General features: G+C 39.8%; 2 protein-coding genes across 4 annotated transcripts in view; one reads left to right on the top strand and one right to left on the bottom strand.

Moving 5' to 3' along the window:
• The first annotated feature begins 3,031 nt into the window (after window positions 1-3,031).
• On the top strand, window positions 3,032-6,936 carry GIMD1 (GIMAP family P-loop NTPase domain containing 1). The gene is made up of 2 exons (XM_015417040.1): window positions 3,032-3,424; window positions 6,676-6,936. Exons 1-2 carry the CDS (start codon window positions 3,032-3,034, stop codon window positions 6,934-6,936), a joined length of 654 nt encoding a protein of 217 aa, XP_015272526.1.
• A 5,895-nt stretch (window positions 6,937-12,831) lies between these two features.
• Window positions 12,832-20,918, bottom strand: part of AIMP1 (aminoacyl tRNA synthetase complex-interacting multifunctional protein 1) — a 37,283-nt gene continuing 29,196 nt past the window's right edge. For all 3 annotated transcript variants that reach the window (XM_015417037.1, XM_015417038.1, XM_015417039.1), the window contains exon 8: window positions 12,832-13,076. In XM_015417037.1, the coding sequence (XP_015272523.1) occupies window positions 12,910-13,076 (167 nt within the window). In that variant the 3' untranslated portion in view covers window positions 12,832-12,909. The remainder of the gene's footprint in view (window positions 13,077-20,918) is intronic.

Raw genomic sequence — 20,918 nt, 5'->3', positions numbered from 1 at the left:
TTTGGGAAACCTCAAGCCAAACTCCAGTGTGTGGTGACATATGAATGTAGGGGCCTAGGCAAACTGCACTTTGTTTCCTCTCCGTTCACTATGGAGCTGATCAAGCAATGTACCAATATTGCTTTCAGTGTTGTTTTCCTGATCCTATGAAGCCATGTAGTAGCCAAATGTATTTAGCGATATATTTCCATACTTCATTTAGACCCCATCTTTCTCCCAAATGGGAACCCAAAGTGCCTTACATCATTTTCTTCCATCATTCTATATGCAAAAATTTGTTAGGTTAAAGAGCTTTTTTAAAAAAATGACAGCCTATATGTGAAGCTAAGGTATATAGCCTATGAGCTAAAGCACATTACTTACTTACTTTATTTATCTCCCGCCTTTCAACCCAATGGGGGCCCAAAGCGGCTAACATCCACTTTGTGATAGAACCCTTAATACTTCAGAATTTAATAGGAATGGGTGATATGTAGACAAAAGAAATTCCTGGAAAGTTGCATCAGTACCTGAGAAACAGGCATATGCTGCCACCTTGGGGAAGACACTTTCCCTGTAGCTGAAGGAGTCTTGAGTGTTGTCACATAAATCAATTTCATGTTTTGCCTGTCATATCCCCACAGGAAGAAACGTTTCTTAAATCTCTCTACTCATGCGGCCATAAGATCTTCCAGATGTCTCCCAGCATCTTCCACATTACGATCCTCATTGTGGAGAACTGCCATTGTTCTGAGTAGGAGAAGTAAAGTTTAATGTGCAATTCCACAATGCCTGCTTTAACTTCATTTCATCAGGCATAGCCAGCCAGTAATGTGAGCAGCTTGAGTGTCTATCTTCCACAAGAGATAACCAAAGGTATCCAAAGCTTCACTGATAGTTCATATTATATATACTACTGCATAACATTAGCTTTGAGCAGCTATTCTTCCCAATAAAGTTCTCTAACAGGTCACTTCTAAGCTATTTATAACCAAGACAGATGCTAACACCATGCACCTGGTATGATAACCTCATAGAACAATATCTTAGCTTTGCAGAAGGTTCTCAGGAATACAACCAAAAATTCAGGCATTTCACTGGTATTAATACTCGTCATTATGACATGCGTGTTTGTGAGGGTAAAGAGTGGGAAAAGGGGGTGCACAGCCCACAGTTTCCTTGTCACTTATGGATAGGGCACTCACTGTTAGTGGGAAGAAGGCATATGCTTTATTTTTGCTTTTATCCATAGGAATTAGAGACAGGCACCATTTATGCAAGAGAAAAACTTCAGAGGTTGTGCTCAGTGATACAGGTACAAGGATGGTAGTGTTGCTTGGCTTTTGTGATTTCACCATCACACTGATCTTGGATTCTCTAACATAACGTTGGGATGGTGGATCAGAGTCCTTCAATATTGACTACTAACTTATTTTACACAGAAAAAATATGAGATTTTGACACTGCATGTTCCTGGTACTTAGGGACTTATACATTAGCGGTCTAATAGCAGAAGAGGGAAAGAAAGGCGAAAACAAGCCCCATATACACTCCTATCCATACTCAAGATAATAGTTTTCAAACAATGAAGTATTTAGAACAGGGTTTCAACCTCCAAGTTGGGAAATCCCTGGAGATTTAGAAGTGGAGTCTGAGAAGGGCAGGGTCTGGAGACAGAAGGAACTTCAGCAGGGTGTAATACCGTAAAGTCTGCTCTCCAAAGCAGGCATTTTCTCCAGGGGAACTGATCTCTGTAGACTGGAAATTAGTTGTAATTCAGGAAGGGATCTTCAGGCCCAAGCTGGATCCTGGCAACCCTAATTTAGAAATATTTCCATGATCATCTTTAAAATGAGATACAAAGGTAAATTCAAAACCACAAGCTCATTAAGGCAACCAGAAGGAAGTTAAGAACAACAGCAGATTATTGGAGTATGATCATCAGCGATAAATGTTGTTAACTCTGTAACTGATTAACTGGAGCAAAGAATATGTATCAGTCGCATTGTGGTACGGTAGCAGTATCCAAACAAGAACCTGACACATACAAGCTGTGAAAATACATGACAGGACAAAGGCATTGAGAATACAATACAGTAAGTGAACAGGCTCTTGCCCTCCATAGCACTGTCTTATGCTTACTTATGGCATACTTAAAATGTATATATATGATATAGGCATGCTTATTTTGTACATAAATAGCTGTGTATAATCAGAGTCCAGTTATGCTTATGACTGAACTTTCTCATTAGATCATTTGCTATCTTCGAAATATAGCAATCTCTCATCACTCTCTTCCTTTATGCAGCTACAGGAATCACTTAGCATTCAGACTGATACACCAGCAAAAGTTGAGATGATTGCATTACCATGTTGCGTATTGTGCTAGGTCCCAAACTACTCAGCCAACTTATTTTTAGCCTCCATTATTATAATTAGTGATGATTAACAGTTAAATATTTTTCACAGCCAGTCCTACCTTACTTAAAGTTGTACTTGCTAGTTGTATGGTATGATTCTAAGCAGAGTTATGACCTTCTAAGGATGATGTATTAAGTCTGTCAGTACCAAATGTTTCCTTCATTTTATCACCAGTAACCTTTTACTTGCTCCATTTTTCATGTTCAGAAAAGTTGCCAGCCCTAATTTTGGTTTCAACAGTGATCATCTAGAGCTTTTTGGTTTACTTTGTTTTTCCTCCTACACCATTGCCTTATGCATCTGGGTATACTTGGGAGTTTTGCCTATTGTCCACAGTAAAGCAGCTTTATTCACAGTAGCTTAGATTGCTTGTAGCCTACAGCCTTTATCTAGCATTCTTTTTTTATAGCAAAACATTGCACGTATCTATTAAGGGTTGGGCAGACTGAAAAATGGAACAAGTTATTCCAACAGGAATACGTAACAACTGCATTCCTCAAAGTGAAAAAGGGAGCTAAATTAGGAATTCCTTTCCAGTTTCAGCCCTAGCCCTATACTTATGACAGTATTGCATGACATGACCTTTCCAAACATTAACATTTATTTTTCACATATTGTAGGAGAAAGCACCATGTCCAATGATAGCATGATGACCCTCAATCTTCTCTTGATTGGAAGAACACAGAGTGGGAAAAGTGCCTCAGGAAACACTCTTTTAGGCAGCATCGACTTTGCCAGTTGCCTGTCTCTGCGTTCGGTGACCACATCTTGCAGTCTAGGCCGCAGCTGTCACATTTCGGGTCTTGCACGCCGGAGTGGTAGTCAACTAACACTGCAGGTGCAGGTACTGGACACTCCTGGATATCCTCACAGTAGCTTGAGCAAAGAGCAGGTGTGTCAAGAGGTGAAAAGTGCTCTAGCTCAGTGCTTCGGAGAGAAAGGCCTGCATCTGGCACTTTTGGTCCTCAGAGCTGACGTCCCACTTTGTGAAGAGGAATATGACCATACAACCCAGTTAGTCCAGGTAAACAGCCATCCTACACATTGACAAGCCTGTTGCTTTCTGAACTGGAAGCTTGGACCAGCAAGTAACATATGAAATGGTATTGGTTACCTGAAAAAGCCATATTTGTATATATGTGCATTCCTAAATTCTCTACACTCAAACACCATGACAAGCAAATGACAATGAGAGTTTGCAGGTTAAAATCTGGTTTAAAAAAAAAAAATCAAAACTAGCCAAATTATTAATGTGTTAAACTTGGGAGTGAAGTAGCATCTAACCAAATGTTCCAAGGGGCAACAGGTTTTGGTTTTTGTTTACAAAACAGTAGTGTCAAAGAAGACAGGGACGGCAAAGGATGAGATGGTTAGACAGTGTCATAGATGCAACGAACATGAAACTGAGCAAACTTCAGAGGACGGCGGAAGACAGGAGGGCCTGGCGTGATCTGGTCCATGAGGTCGCAAAGAGTCGAACTAGACTGTGCGACTGAACAACAACAAAAGTGTTCATTTAGGACTGCATTTTGTTCAAGAACATGAGAACTACTTCGCTGGATCAGTCCACGGTCATCCTAGGCCAGCACTCTTTTATTTATTCACTGAATTTATATTCCAGCTTTTTCCCCAGAGGGGGAGGAAGCCCAAAGCAGCTTGCAGCATTGCTCTCTTCACCTCCATTTTATCCTCACGACAGCCCTGTGACGTAGATTAGGCTAAGACTAGCCAGAAGTCACACAGTAAGCTTCCATGGCAGAGTGGGGATTTGCACCTGGAATTCCAGCAAGCAGAAGGCACTAAGTGGTCCACCTGCAACTGGCCGGTGATCTAATGGTAGATTATTAGAAGGCCTACCTTTTGCTTAATCCAGGCTTAAACACTTAATGGTGGATGTGCACTTTTTCGTATGATACATGGAAAAGATTTTTTTTTTTAATTATAGTGTTTATCAGTATAATGGGGTGGCTACCAAAAGAACAGTAATGATAATTACAAGCCAAATAAGCTAATTTCAGTACTGAGCAAGTTCTGTAGAGAGGCAGCATATATATTTTCTAAATAAATAAAATACTGGTATCTCTTTTATTTAACCATAATAATATATAGTGACCATGTTCTTAAGGTACCAAGTATTAGCACATGATTACTTTCCAAACCATGGGATATAATAGCAAACACTATTACTAATAGGTGATACATACATCTTAAAGTGTGTGGCGGCAAGGGTGTCAGACTAGGAACTAGGTTCAGCTCCCCACTCTATGATGAAAGCTCCAGGATGACCTTGGGCCAGTCACACACACTCAGGTATCACAAGGTTGTTGTGAGGATAAAATGGAGGAAAGAAAAACTACATAAGCCTCTTTGGATCCCCATTGGGGAGAAAGGAGGAGTATAAATGAAGTCATAGACCTGGAACAAACTTTTATTGCCTATCCATCTTCTTGCTCTATGTTCTCTGAACACACATTATGATACAATAGGACATCCCCATGCTGGGTTGATTCCAGCTACATAAAAGCGTACTTCATATATCTGAATGTAGAGTCTATTCTCCACTTTGAGAGGAATGTTAAGGGGGGAAAAACTAGGAAGATAAAGTAGGGGAGAAACAATGCCTACTAGTTCTTTTCAAGAATTATAACCATGGCTCTAAGTTGATTGAATAGTTGTCTAGCCATTCATTTCCCTGTTAGTTCAGATGCTATGATTTCATTAACCACAAAACAAATGGTGTAAGAAAGCCAATATTGTCCTAGGGAAGTGTATCATCCAGAAGCTTCATATCTCACCATGACTGTCCCTCAAGGGCGAGTTCTTGATTAATTGCTTGTTTTTCCTTATTATGTACAGCATATGAAATCAGAAAATATATCTATAAGTGGTTTACATTAGTTATATTTATTCTGGTAATGTGAGGGTTTCAAGCTTCCTATTCCACTCATCCTTGAAATGCAAAAACGGCTTGGGGGGTTGTCATTGCACTGGCACCCACATCTTGAGCAGCTATTAGTTGGAGCTTCCCTTCCTCCTCAGCCAATTCTGCAATCTCTGCATTTAGAATAGGAGGGCCCTACCCTCATTAAACCAAGGAATACCTTCCATGAGTCCACCTGTTCCCTTGAGATGGACACTGGTCTGCAGCCAGATAGCCAACAGTTCCAGAGTTAGTGTAAAAATGTGTGGGAAGAACAATGACATTGGGAAGCAGTCCTCAACGATGTAACTATTTTTTACTACTTTTAATGAAAAAAGTTACTTTTCTGCCTCTTTCCACTACTAAGTCAAACACGACAACAAGACACCCAATTTGTTTTAGATAATGGAAGTTATCTATGGAATGAGGTTTGGCTGGACAGTTGTCCAAGTCATGTCTATTAGCCCTGCCATCCTTTTACCTTTGTGTCAGGTGTGGTGGTAGGCTCAGTGATGAAATCATTTCCCACCAACATTAGATTGTGTTTATTATGGGAATAAGCCATTTGGGAACCTGCTGGAGTGGGACAAAACAGTCTCCCTGGTTAGGATTTAGATGCCATATATCCTAATGGACTTTATTCAATTAGCTTTCCTTTATCTCTCCCCTCAACGCCCCATCCTACAACACTATGATTTTCATTCCATGGGTCTTTTCATGTTATAATTCTAATGAGCAGTAGCAAGGGAAGAATTTGTATATGTGATCACACCACATGGACTATGCCAAGAATTCCAGGTCAAGTTAGTATATTCTTTATTCCAAGGATTCTTCCTGCTTTGTAATTTAGCAGTAAGAGTGACGTGAAAGAAAATACTCCTGTGAATGAAAATTCTAACACTGGGATATGCTTGTAGAACAAGTATAAACAAGGCACTTGTTGAGATGTTCATACTGTAACCTTCAAAGTAACTGCTGAATTTCAAATACACTGTAACTTCTATGTCTACCTTTTATTACTTCTGAGTAATTATAACTTAACTGCAACATAACTGGTGACTTTCCACAAACTTCAGCACATACTAACCATGTCCCTGTTTTGTTATGGCTTCATCTTCTTTTTCCTATGAAACCTACTTTGTTATATGTGGTTCCTTTCTTTCCCCTTGTTATTAAACAGTTACCTGCATCAACATACCACTGCAGTTTCATCTTGTAAACAGGCAGGATTGTTTTTATGGCTTATATTTCTGCTATGAACATAGCTGAAAACTGTAGAGGTTGTTCATTTGTTGAAGAAAATGTTACATATATGACAACAGGTATTAAAGATTTTTGTGTATTTCCCTCCCCAGGAACTGCTGGGTCCTAAATGGAAGGATTATACTGCTATCTTATTTACTCATGCAGATCGGGTTGAAAAGGCCAAGTTCAACACAGAAGAATACTTGCACTCTGCCTCAGATACACTACAAAAACTCATGGAGTCTGTACAGCAAAAATACATTTTTATAGATAACCATGCAACCATACTGAAAGAGGAAAACCGAAGAGCTCTGAGAAAAATTATGGCATTTCTAAGACAAAACAATTACCAAACAATTGTATTCAGATAGAGAGTTCCTGATCTAAATGTTGCAGTTAAGCAATCAACCACTCACAGATTCACAATTCTTTATTTTTTTTACTTTCTTCCCTTCCTTCCCCAGCCACTGTGGGTATTATTTTAGATATTAAACCATTTCGGCAAAGATGAATTTTGTATGAGGAACACGCCTAAAAAACTGAGATATACCAATCTGTAATTAAATCACCAATGTAAGTAAATTACTATATAGAGTTTAAGACAGAGGTCTCTAACAGGTAGCTAATGAGCTGCCTGTAGCTTGTGTACCCCCAGGAAAAGATCTGCACTAGGCTTAAAGAAGTATACCCTGGCCTGCAGACACACCAGAGGCTTTCTCAGGGATGGCACAATCTGACCTTTGAAATGCTGCCCTCCTTGTGACTCACCTACCTTTCTTTTAGGTGCCAGGTTAAAACCTTACCCAGGAGTTTAATTAAGAGGTTTCTTTTTTAGCCTGAGCTGTTTTATTAATATAATTTTACACAGTTTCTTGATTTATGTGCTTTTATAACTTGGCTCCTTTAATTGGCTTGTATTGCTTTTATTGGACTTTTTAGTTATTCTACTGATGTGGCTGTTTGATGGTGGTTTTTTAACTGACTTTACTGTTCTGATTGTTTTTATTTAGTGGTACTTGCCTCAAGCAAGTCTGAAGAATCAGCACACAAATTTACATTTAATTGGATATCCGTCTCTGCAGTTTAGCTGATTGTGTCATTTCTGGTGCCCTTCCTAGTCCAGGTTCTGAATCTAGGACACAGATTTAAACATGTCAGGGTCAATGTTCCCTCTAAGCTGTGGAGTCTTGTGAGCAAAATTTCTACTTTGCGAGCTACTGGCATTAAAGTTGTGAGTGAGTGATTCAGCTACTGCATTAATTAGTTTGCTCTGGAGCTATCCTTCCTGAGTTAAGACAAAAATGTGTGAGCCAGAGGCTAAAAAACTGTGAGCTAGCTCACACTCAGCTTAGGGGGAATACTGGTCAGGGTACACTGGGATATTTTCCATTACTCAGAAGGTTGTGGGACCCTGGATTAAAACTGCATTTTGCTAGGAATGAAAGACATAGAAAAGAAGAAACCGTGGTGCAAAAGGATGGCCAGCAGATAATCTGGTGATCATTTTCTAACCTAATACCGTAAAAATACTGCATAAATAGTAGGCAGTAAAAATTCTAGTGAGACACCAGCCAATACCTAGAAACTACTCGATTTAATGATTCTTACTTCTGAGAAAGCAGGCCTGTAGCCAGTAATACAGACCAGAAGGTTCGAGACCCTAGTGATGCGTGGCAGTGAGCTCCAGTCTCTGGCCCCAGCTCCTGCCAGCCTAGCAGTTTGAAAGCAAGAAATTGCAAGTAGATAAATAGGTACCGCTTCAGTGGGAAGGTAACAGCATTCCGTGCACATCAGCGTTTAGTCATGCCGGCCATATGACCACAGAGAAGTCTTCGGATGGCGCTGGATCTTTGGCCTGGAAACGGAGATGAGCACCACCCCATAGAGTCGGGTTCAACTAGCTTTCAAGCAAGGGAAACCTTTACCTTTATACTTTTATGTATGGTATAACTGGAAGTTTGAAATACAATGTGGAGGCACCAGAATAGGGTATGGCTATAAAACTTGGGTAGATAGGTTCACTAATACATATAGGATTTCCTAGTGTTAGGCTTGTGTGACTGCAGCAGAAAGTCATTAACCTCCTTAGAAAAAACTACCTCTTTGTCTGAAGCCTCCAAGCCATCAGGTTGAGGCGATTCAGATTATGAAGTACCTGGTTGATGCTGATTAAATCTGGTCGATTTGGTAGGGGAAGGTACTGGCCCCGGGAGATATCCATAAGGATCAGAAACCATATTTGACGAGGACAGAAGGTGCTACCAGGATCACGTTTGATCTCTCCCTCCTGGCTTTCTCTATTACCCTGATAAGAAGCGGGAACTGAGGGAATGTGCAGAACAGGGCTCACTGCCAACACAGCTGAAACGCATCCCCTACAGAACCAATTCCTACTCCTGCTCAGGAACGGAAACTTACAGCCATCTTGTTTTCTCACATTGCTAAAAGGTTGACATCCATAACTCCCCAGAGGGTAAAAAGCGGTTCCAGGTAAGTGGTCTTCATAGATCACTCTTGGGAGAGTGTGCCAGCCCTGCTCAATCAGTTGGAAAAATAGGGCACACAGGAGGAGGAGGAAATTGGATTTATACCCCGCTCTTCACTACCCAAAGGTGTCTCAGAGCGGCTTACAAACTCCTTTCCCTTCCCCTCCCCACAACAGACACCCTGTAAGTAGGTGAGGCTGAGAGAGCTCTTGTCAGAAACTGCTCTTTTTCAAGAACAGCTCTTATCAGAACTACGGATTGCCCAAGGTCATCCAGCCAGGTGCAAGTGGAGGAGTGGGGAATCAAACCCGGTTCTCCCAGATTAGAGTTCGCACACTTCGTACAGCAAACTGGCTCTTCTATATTTTTTACTCTTCTATATCTTTAACACACTTAGTTGTATTATTATAACAAATTTCCTGTATTAACTAGCATTCATTCATTATATATGAAGTACATTTCATGAACATAAGCAAATGTTTTGTATTGTACTCATATTATCATTTACTGGCTTTGCTTATGTTCTTTGGTGTTCCCTATTTTTCCTATTGTAATTACACCAAAGCCTGTCTAGTTTTTGATAATGCTCAATCAGTTGGCTTCCGTGTTTAAATTCCAAGGAATGTGGATAGCTTGAATGGAAGCATTGAGATTCACTGCTGTGTCCTATGCAAGGGTAGATTCCTGACACAGATTACTGTACCCTGAACCCCCTTGCTTGTTTAAATAAAACATCACCTGCATTACCCATCTGGACAAGAATGGATCAGTTCCAAAGGATATCTGAGAAACAACTAAAGGCATAACAAACTGCTCGCAGTTCTAAAATATTAATGTGCAGCAGCTTCGCAGCTTCTAACAAGTACCCCAAGCTGACAATCCTTCACAGTGGGCACCCCAACCCAAGAGCAAAATGTCCATAGTAAGGACTACCTCATGATCAGAAACTCTGAAGGAAATTCCCTGGGATAAATTATCTATAGAAGACTACCACAATAAAGAATGTATGACAGGTCTGGGAATAGAAAATCTGTGTCATAAGGCTTGGACCTTCTATAACATAGAAACCAGAGCTGCAGGGGTCAAATATGCAGTGGTAGAAGCCATATATCCCAAAAGGCGCAGAATTTTCTGAACCAATTGGAACCAGTGAGATCTGAACCGTCTCATCAAGGCAAAGACAGCCTGTACACTTTGGGGAGGTTGAAAACCCTTCCCCACTAGGAATCTAGCATAGCTGAGATAGAACTAATCATGATTTATCCCAATTTACCAGAAGTCCTAGTCCTTGACAGGTCTCCAGGACAAGAAAGTAATGACTGAACAATTGGTCCTTGGAATCCTCCAGCAGTAATTAATCATTTAAGTAAGGGAATATATGGCAACCCCGAATACGGAGGTAAACAATAACAGGGACTAAATCATCTGTTCTCCAAACATTCGGAGATCCTCTGTGGGAGATGCCAGAGACGGCTCGCCTACCCGCTTGTCTTGGCTCAGGTCTGATGTTCTGTTGGATCCATTGGATTCCATCACTGTTTCTTCTTCTCTCAGTGCAGGAAAAGGAGAACATGGCCTGTGCTTGATGGTCGCTGAAGGCAAATATGATGACAACTGATGAGGGTAACGATACAAACTCACATCCCTGGGGCTTGAGAAGTTGTCACCCCATTCTTCCTTATATCCCAGAGACATATAGGGATGTGAAGACCACTGCATAGGTGGTTGGGGCTGAGACCACAGAACCATGGCCATTTGCTCTGGATCAAACTCACATGGAACCTGGCCATGTGGTAAGCCAGTATCCCCGTCCCCATCAGAGATAGAAACAGGTGGAGATCTCAGACCCAGAGATGGAGTCTTGGGCTTTTCCTGCAAGGTTGGCATTGGCTCAAGAGTGCAGATAAGAGTGTTCTGCCGGAGAGCTGATTTATGCTTTTCCTTTGTCTTGCCTTTAGCCTTTTTAGCTGGAGGCTCAGAAGAGACATGATGAGCCTGAGGAGAGCACATTCGAGATCAGATCTGCTGAGACATGGATCTGTGAGGTGGAGCCGAACGCGCTGATTCTGAAGATGTGGAATGGGAGCTTTTTCCGGGGCCTACTTGGACGAGGGCTCTCTCCCACAACACTGCCTTATGTTTTGACACCCTATCCCCCCCAAGTTCTAGGAGTAAAACATTGGCAGGTCTTACATGTGGAGACACTATGCCCACATTGGGAGCACTTCTTGTAAAGGGCCTTCTGAGCCATGGAAGGGACTCAGAAGCCAACGTAGCTTCAAATCTGGACGAAATTCTCTTGACAATGGCTGGAGGCAGCAAAAGAAGAACTGAGGGTAGGGTGGTACTGTTATGCAGGAGAATGTGGTCCCTGGGTGGGAACAAGCTTCTGGCTCCAGCACACAGCACCACCTGGAGGCTTTTAGCTGTAAAGACCTATCCAATGGCAGGTCTGCTCATGCACACTCTCTATGTGGGACTGCACAGAAGACTGATGATGAATTGAATGAAATAGATGACTGGATCCATACATTTCTTTCAGTAAAGAGAAAAGCATCTGTGGCCGTAGACAAGCCTGTATCTCATTAGCTTACATTTTAATCAAGTTTTCAAAGGTCACATTTGGCATTAGCCAACACGCACTAAGCTAAGCTTGATGGACAGCTTGCCTCCCCCTCCCATTGCAGCTTATGCCCCCTGAGGTCAGTGGGCCCTTGGAAACAGTGTGGGTTAAGTTTCTAAGCCATGGTATATTATAAAGATGACTTTACTATATGTGGTATAAAAATTTCATTAAAGGTGAAAACTAAAGAAAAGACCTTTGGGTAAAAATTCAGTCATTAAGGTCACATAGAAACTGGGAAGAAGTCCATCTGATTTCTGTTGTATTTTTCAGCAATGCTCCATGTACCCAACTTTTATTCTATTTATTTATTTATTTATTAAATGTCTATTTATTAAATTTCTACCCTGCCCTCCCAGCCAAGGCCGGCTCAGCCTAGCCCCCCCCCATTGCAAATACCCCAAATCCCAACATATGTATGAGCCTGTAGGCAGCAGCTGAAAGGTCACAGACCTTTTCACTGCCACTGAAGATATGTGTACCACCTACTGCTGAACACACTAAATTGCTCTAACTTCTGCAGAACTGTTCTCCTGAGAGCTTACTGTGAAATTTAAAAGTTATTCCACTATTCTTATCATTTTTGTTCCTTTCCAATGCCCAAGAGTTACAAATTTCTTGTCTCTGAGATAGGATAGAACACACACTTAAGTAGCCAAATTATCATTGGCAATTTTAGTTTAGGTGCAACTAATGACAGGAGTATTCCATCTCTGATCTAATGTATGACACAGAAATAGAATATTTTGGAAATCTACATGACAGTTTACTTGCATGAACTTCCTGAAACAAAAACAACAAAGTCTCATTACTCTTAGCTATGACACAGGAGTCAAATAGTCGCATACCACATATCAGAAAATCAGTGCATACTCTGAACTGTCCCCCCATCTCAATTCTCAGGCATGATCATCGCGAATGTCAGCTGAATATACATGCCAGCTCGCTAAAGCTACATGATTTGTTCAAACTACCTAATATTACACTCCAAACGGTCCCATGCTCATTCACTGTGAAAAGGCATGATTCTTCTCTGAGTAATGCTTATATTCATATTCATTAAGCAAGAAATCATGAGATACCTAAAACTGGTAATTAACACACATTCATACTATTAGTAATATATGCAACATAAATGAATCTTTTATAATCTGGTGAGGCAATATTTGTTTTTAATTGTGTTCACAATTGTTTCCATTTGAAATGACCTCAAGCTTTTCCAGAATTGATTATATTCATTTGATTCCACTGTTGGCCATTGTAGCAGCCTTGCATACACCTTTTCCTTTAACTTCAAATGGTACTCCTTTGTATGTCGCAACACACTGGTCATTAGTATGAAGATCAGGCTGGATTTGCTCCCAGATTTTCTTCTTGGGATTAAGTTCTTTTTCAGGTTCACCTATAAAATCAAGCAGACAAATATGGTTGAGAGAATTCTACACATTATCCAAGCTTGTGTGCACAAGAGCTCCTTTGCTTTGAAAATGCACTGGAAATTTTGAACATGCTACATTTTACTGGGTGTTGGGAGGCAAGTATACTTTCTCATCCACATGATGGTACATGTACTTCTATAGGAAAACCATGAACTAACTGCCAAAAGAAGGAAAAGAGAATGTTGGTTTGGTACAGAAACAACATTCAGTTAGGTTGTGGGATTGGACACTCCTTTTCATCTGTCCCTTTCTTGCTATAGGCAAGCTCTCTTACTAATAGCTACATCTCTATTACTATTGTTGTTGTTCAGTCGCACAGTCGAGTCCGACTCTTTGCGACCCCATGGACCAGCTCCCTCCAGGCCTTCCGGTCTTCCGGATAATTAAAGTTAATGCTTGGATCCAATGGAGGATTTCTGCAAACAGTCTCCCACAACCCACTACAGTCCTTTCATTCTCCATCTTCCCGCCCCCTTGGAGCAGCATTGGGGGGGGGGGTGAGAGTAACACTCTGTGGATAGAAGAAATTCCTTCAATCCACAGAAATTACTGCTTGACCCAAGCCTGCTGACCGTAAACATGTTTTGTCCTTACATCTGCTTTAAGGGTAACCAGAATTTAGAACCAGCTTCAAACTAGGGTTTCAGTTTGAAGTGGATTCCTATCCTGTGCAGATGTGAGGACTAAACATGGTTAAAATCAGCAGGTTACATCTGAACCAATCCTCTGGCAGCATCGAAAACAAACAGCAACAAAATAATGAACTTTTTAAAATATTACCAAACAGGTTCAAAATGGTTAGGCAGAAAACGGTGCAGATGTAAGGACTAAACATGGACTAAGCATCGAAAACAAATAGCAAAAAAATAATGAACTTTTTAAAATATTACCAAACAGGTTCAAAATGGTTAGGCAGAAAAAGTACAGACATAAGCAATTTACAGCATACAAATTCTTTTCCATGAAACCTAGAGCTAAGGGAAAGGAAGAATTATGCCCTTTTCCTACTGCTACTTGGTGAAACTACTGTGAATAGTTAAGAGGGTCACAGTAGTGGAATACTACAAAGCCCAAGAGTAAGATTATCAAAACCATTTAAGTGAGCAAGGTGTTCTGCTTCCTATCACAAATGTGCGAGACCATGCAGAGCAGCAGAAATGCTTTATTCCTTATTCCCTTAGCAAAAGATTCATATAGCAATTAGTGTCTACATTAATACATTCACTATAAGGACATGCATTCTGAAACCAAGAATTCTCTCAGCAGGCTGCTACAGCTCCTGTATTAGCTATTTCTCAGCACCTACCTCTAAATGAAAGACATATTATTTAGGTCTACATTTATAGCCCATTTGAAAATAATTACAACAAGCAACTAATCATCTTCTCTGCCTCTTTCACGATACTTGTAGCGTGATATACTACAGCAGTTTCTATTTATAAAATCAATACATTTCAGTTTGTATTTCTAGCCATTTAGGATCAACAGAAATTTATTTCTTTTACTTTAGTAACAGTTACTTTATTCCTTTTGCACAGGAACATTTATCAACATTTATCCCCCTTCGGGGGAGGGCGGGGTATAAATATCAACAGAAAGAATTTCTGTTGTTACTTTATTCCTTTTGCACAGGAACATTTATCAAGTATAGTATGTTCTGACACAGAGTTACAACATTCTCACTATCAGTATTCCTATTTATAAAATTTCATTTAACTTAATTCTACGAGTCTTAATCTATACTAACAGGACATAGAGTGGCTTAAGAGTTCTAACAGGACATAAAATGGGTTCAAAGAACTTGGTCCAACTGCCCATGATTTTTGATGTGTTTCAAAATCTATGCATATATGACGTTTCCATGGAAGAATATATGCATATATGACATTTCTGAGCCTTCAACTAGCTGATGACTTCTACATAAACCTCTGAGCCTTCAACTAGCTGATGACTTCTTAATTTTGCGAAAAAGAACTGCAACATTTTCTGTTGTAGCAGATTTTTCTCATGAGCATTGTCACATGAATACTACCCTTCACATTCACCAATCTCAGAAACTGCCCTGACAAAAGGCAAGCAGAAGCCATGGGCAATGACAGTGTAAATTATACCCGGATGGTATCTTCACCCAAACAGTCCACTCTTTTTTTTTTTTACATCAAGTCACAGTTGACTTATTGCAACTCTATAGGGTTTTCAAGACAACATTCACAGGTGATTTGCCATCGCCTGCCTCTATGTTGCAACCCTGGATTTCCTTCGCTCTCTCCCATCCAAATACTAACCACGGCCAACTCTGCTTAGCTTTTGACATCTAATGAGATCAGGCTAGCCTGGGCTATCAAAGTCAGGGCAAACAGTTTAGTTACTTCTGATTTATTAACCAAAGGCATAATCCAAATATTATCCAGTTGCCTTAATATATAAAAAAGAAAAAGGAACGGCAGACCTAAACCAGATTACAAACTGCTCTTGAATGCCCCTCAGTTTCAAAACTGTTTACCATGCTGCATATTGTGGAAGGGAAAGATCATTTCAAGAAGCACAAACCCAATGCATAGCACTAGGTGCATACTTATTGGATCCCATCTCATTAACTAACCAACTAACATATTATAAAACCTTCATGCCACAACAGGAGTAACTACACAAATAATAATTAAATAATTCAATCTTGCATAGCCTTTGAAACAGTAGCAGTGTGGGAGTGTTTCTCTGCATCATTAAATATGCTACTCCATCAAGCAGAAATGACTACCAAAAATGTTCAAGCAGGGGGCAGGTATCATTTTAATAACATAAGAGCCCTGCTGGATCAGACAAGTGGTTCATCTAGGCCACACAGTGGCCAACCAGGAGCCCTGGAGAGTGTCTAGGCCACAGTGGCCAACCAGGAGCCCTGGAGAGTCAATAAACAGGACACAAAAGACAAGGCTCTTCCTCTGATGTTGCTGCTGTACACAGTGTTTCACAGGTTTACCACCTCTGAATGTAGAAGTTCCTTTCTCACCATGGCTAGTGATGGATGTATCATCCACAAATCTGTCTAACCCCTTTTTAAAGCCACCTGTGCTCATGGCCATTACTATGTCCACTGGCAGTGAATCCCCAATTTACTTGGTGAGTAAAGAAATATTTCCTCTTTCTGTCCTGTACCTATCACCCATCAACTTTATTGGGTGCCCCCCAGTTCTAGTATTATATGAGGGGGAGAAAAAACTCCCTCTATCCACTTTCTCCACTCCATGCAAAGTTTACGGGATGACAGTCTCCAAAGACCTTGAAGAACCTGGTGGAAATAGCAAACACCCTGAACTGGACCTGAAAGCTAACAGTGATGTGATTAAAGAATCAGGTAAAAGTTGTGATCTATATTTGACTATGTTTATTATATCCTAATAAAAATTGTTAAAAAAAAAGAATCAGGTAATATGCTAATTTTACCCAAATGTAATAATAATTAAACAAGCAGAAGAGTTTTGTAGCAGCTGAAGTTTCCACATTTTCTTCAAGGGCAGTCCCACATAGATTATGTTACAACAGTCTTCTTAGGGTCACAGTGGAATAGATCAGCATGGCTAGATTAGCCAATAAATGTGAAAGGTGGTATTTTTTGCAGCAGAATTCAGCAACAATGGGAGCTACACCTGATCCAGCAGATTCCTAACCAAGTCAGCAAGGGTCAGCTGGATTAATCAAATGTGGAGAAACACAACATCTTCAAGATCTCAACCTTAACTGACCAACATAACATTCCTTTTGTCAGGATTTAATTTTAGCTTGTTCATCTATTTGCAGACTTAAGACTTATTCCAAACAGGAAAGGTGATGCTGTCAATCATTCCTACAGACCTAATTCAAGTTCTCAGTGTTCCATCTTTGGTGACAAGTTTCAGTCATAAGTAGTTGGGCTGTTTTAGCGTTTCTAGGCCTCCAAAGATTGCCAGATTAACCTCTCACAGACTCACATCAATCTTCAGCCTGGTGAACTATGCCTGTGTTTCTGAGGAACAGTTTGTAGTTTGTAGGGTCAGGATGCTCAAACTGAGAGCAAGTTTGGTGTAGTGGTTAAGAGCATGGACTAATTTGAGAGAACCAGGTTTGATTCCCCATTCCTCCACGTACAGCTGCTGGTGTGACCTTGGGTCAGTCATAAACTCTTTCAGAACTGTTCTCTCAAGGGCAGTTCTTGAGAGAGCTCTCTCAGCCTAACCTACCTCACAGGGTGTCTGTTGTGGGGAGATTGTAAGCTGCTCTGAGACTCCTTTGGTTAGTGAAGTATAAATCCAATTTCTTCTCTTCTTCTTTTGTGAGAACATACCTTGCAGCTTGAAATTGTTTTGCCAGTTAGGAAGCCAAAACAACTCTTGCTCTTGGTAAAAAGGACGGTTTTTTAGAGTGTATCCCCCCCCCAGGCCTCTTTTCTAAGTAAGAGCAAGAGCCTGAAATGATGCCAAAGAGACTGCTCCAACTTAATTATGCTTGTTCGTGTTTGTTCCTTATCCTGCCATTTTAATTTATTTTTTAAAAATAAAATCGTTAAAAAACACATTGCTTTGACCCCTTTAATTTTTCTGTTAAGAGAATAATTTGATCAAAGGATTCTCCCCCTTTAGAGATGGACAAAAGACTGGTTAGCTCTTGTAACTGGGCTGCTAATACTGTATAATTGCCTTAAGAGTCGGCATATCTCCCCAAGATGGATGCCTGTAGCAGTAGATAAAACAGCTGGTCAGATTTCGATGAGATAGGCTGGGCTGAGACAGAAAAGCAGCACATCGGCTACCAGCAAATTAGTACCATTTACCAAGGAATATTATTATCTGTATTAGACCAGACATCTACAGAATATTTATAATATTCTTCACAGACAAAAGAATCATTTCAATGTATACAGTAAGTTGGATATTTAATGGAATAAGAGTAAAACAGTTGCAAAACAATCAAATCAACCCAAAGGTGAAGGCAATCCTTTAAAATGCAAGCGTTACAAAAGCAAATTTAGTTTTCAGGAATAAATTAAAATCTGGCTTTTATTATGCAAACACCTTCTGGATCTTATTAAAACTTGCTTTGGAATACCCAGGCAAGCTCCCTTGAGATCTGCGGTAGGCTTTTATTAGATTAGCACAGGCACCACTTTTAAACATTACCAGAGCAATAAGCTGAGCATTCTATAGTAACCTTCCCATTGCATCCCTTTCTTTTAAGAGAAACAACTATTTTGAAGGACGGCTAACAATAAAACTGGAGCAAACCCATCGTTCTTACTCTTTTGGGATAGGTTATATTTTCTGAATCATAAAGTAACAGACCAGCTCCATACGTTACTGTTCTGGTTAGCTTATGCACTGAAAACATACCAGAATTCAGAACGTAGCTGAACAGGCAATATAACACACAGAAAAGGACCAATGGATTTTTCTCCCCAGTGCAAAGCAAGGTAGAATTTCGGAGAAACCGGTTCATTGTTGGCAAATTATATCAGATACATGTTCACAGCAAGGAGACATTCAAACTGTATCTACATTACTATTTCGGATATTTACCACTAGCTCCTCATAAATTTTTCACCGCTAGGTAAAGGTCACATTAGTGCTGAGCAATGCCATGAAACATGTTTCCAAAAAACTCATCTCTCAGAACAGCCTGTGTGAGGCCCATGAAAACTGTGAAGCTGTGTAGACATAGCTGAACAATTCATTACCCTATTAAAGGTATCAGACATTTACCACTTTGTAACAAATAACTGCAAAGGACAAACTTGTTTGAGAAATTTGAGGCCTCTGGAAATTATGACTTTTCTGTTCTCATCTGCGTAACATGGAAAAAATGTGATGCGACAAACATTTAATCAAAATAAATGCTATGAAAGCTAACCAATTACATGGGAATCCTACATTAAATATTATATTTTTCTATCACAGGTTTATGCATTAATGAGGCAACCCTTTACCTGAAATATAAATGCCACACCTTAAAAGCCTGTCTCCTGGCAGCTACCAGGAAGCATAGGTCTTTTAGAGTGTACAGAATCAGGAATTTAAAATGGTATTTTCTTTAAAAAAAGTTTCTACTGCAAGCATAAATCTCCACTGGCCAGAATCACAAGCACTTCTTCTCTCCTATCTGCACTACTAGGCTGTTTTCGTACATATTTTAGCTGTTTTACTATGTATTCTAGCATGCATTATGTAAATAACCACAGCTAACAGATGCAGCAAGTTATAAATTTCATTTATGTAAGAACTACTGGAATGGGTTAAGCAGAGTGGACGATCTTTGAAAGATTTCAACCTGTATGCAATTATTATGGATATTAAATTTTGTATACAACCTTTAAAACTACTTGTAGATTCAACAAAAGCCAAGATAATCTCAAAAAGTTCTATCATTCTTCTTAAACTGCTTTTAGCCATTTCTGTTGTGAACAATCCAAAAATAAAATTAATGGAAATTTTCACTGATTCCCCTCTCCCTCTGTGGACAGTCAATTCACCCATCATGCTGCTCCTTTCGGTCCTCAGTTGACCAGGAGCAGCATTTCAGAAAGGAGGAACAAAAAGGTCCCATTCCACTGATAGAAATTCCTCTGTCAGCAGAAATTACTGCTAGATCCAATCCACTGTGCTCATCGGAAACGCTGTACATATGTTTGTATATTTCTTTAGTAGAAGCCCTACCGAACAGAGAAACAGACTTTTAAAAATGTGGTCTTGATGCATCTCTTGCCCAATTAAGCAGTGTGCAGGACAAGCATTTATTTCACAGCTACTAGTTTCTGTGAGCAGTTCCTTACCCTTTGGTGCTTTAGGGAATGTTTGCCTTTTTCTACAGCTAAGATATAGTCTTAGAAGGCCAACCTTATTTAAAAAGGAGGTATAAATCCTTCATGTGGAATTATTAAAGCTGCAGTTATCTCTAGTTTCCTATCAGAAAGCAGCAGTGGTAAAGTTCAGAAAGTCTCCTTTCCCCCAACATAGGTTAATTCTACAGTGCAATTATTTAAGTACGCATGAAATACAGTTTGTGGGGTGAAGGGGGAAGTGTGTGTGCAGTTTTGTCTAATAATTTTATTCCAGCACGCCAATAAAACTACAACAAAGAAATCTAATAAAAATAAGCTACAGTCCATCATCCTAAAGCCACAATAAAGACAAATCCAATTACAGCAAAACTATCATCAGCCCCCCCAAAGAAAGCCATACTCAATCAACATCAGCTTGCTTATGCCTTTCCTGAAGAGTCTGTTTTGTACAGCATATCACTGAGCATTTTTTTTTGCAAAGCATGGGCACTGCTGATTTTGACTACCAAAAAGTTTTGGTCTTGTGATGAAAACAATGACATTTATAGAACTAACTTAGACTAATAAAATGCTGTAACAGGAAGTGGACGAGAATCAAGATGACCTAAATAGTTTTTTTTGAATGACTGGCTACACAGATTGGGTGCAAAAATGAGGCAAACAAATTTAAGGTTCATAAAATAGCTAGGTTCATAAAATGCATACTCCAAGAATGCATACAGCAGCGTTCTAAAGAATTATCCGCTGGATATAGTGCGACATACAAGTCAGAGTAGACAAACTTGAGCATTCCCATTTCATTCTTGAAAAGCATTTATTTATAGATCACTTTTTTGTTTTTGAAATCACAGATAAATTCAAAGTTCAAATTTTCCTGCTACATCAGATAACTTAGAAAAATTTAAAAAGCAAACTGGGATGGATGACATTCTCACATTTTAAAAATGAAATAAAACTGTCTTTGAAGCTTTAGCAAAGGGACCAACTACAAAGGATC

This window comes from Gekko japonicus, unplaced genomic scaffold (assembly GCF_001447785.1).
Source record: "Gekko japonicus isolate JY-2015 unplaced genomic scaffold, Gekko_japonicus_V1.1 scaffold628, whole genome shotgun sequence".
In the NCBI taxonomy this organism is placed as follows: Eukaryota; Metazoa; Chordata; class Lepidosauria; order Squamata; family Gekkonidae; genus Gekko; species Gekko japonicus.
The sequence above is the reverse complement of the archived record's forward strand: the minus strand, read 5'-3'. Positions and strand labels throughout refer to the sequence as shown.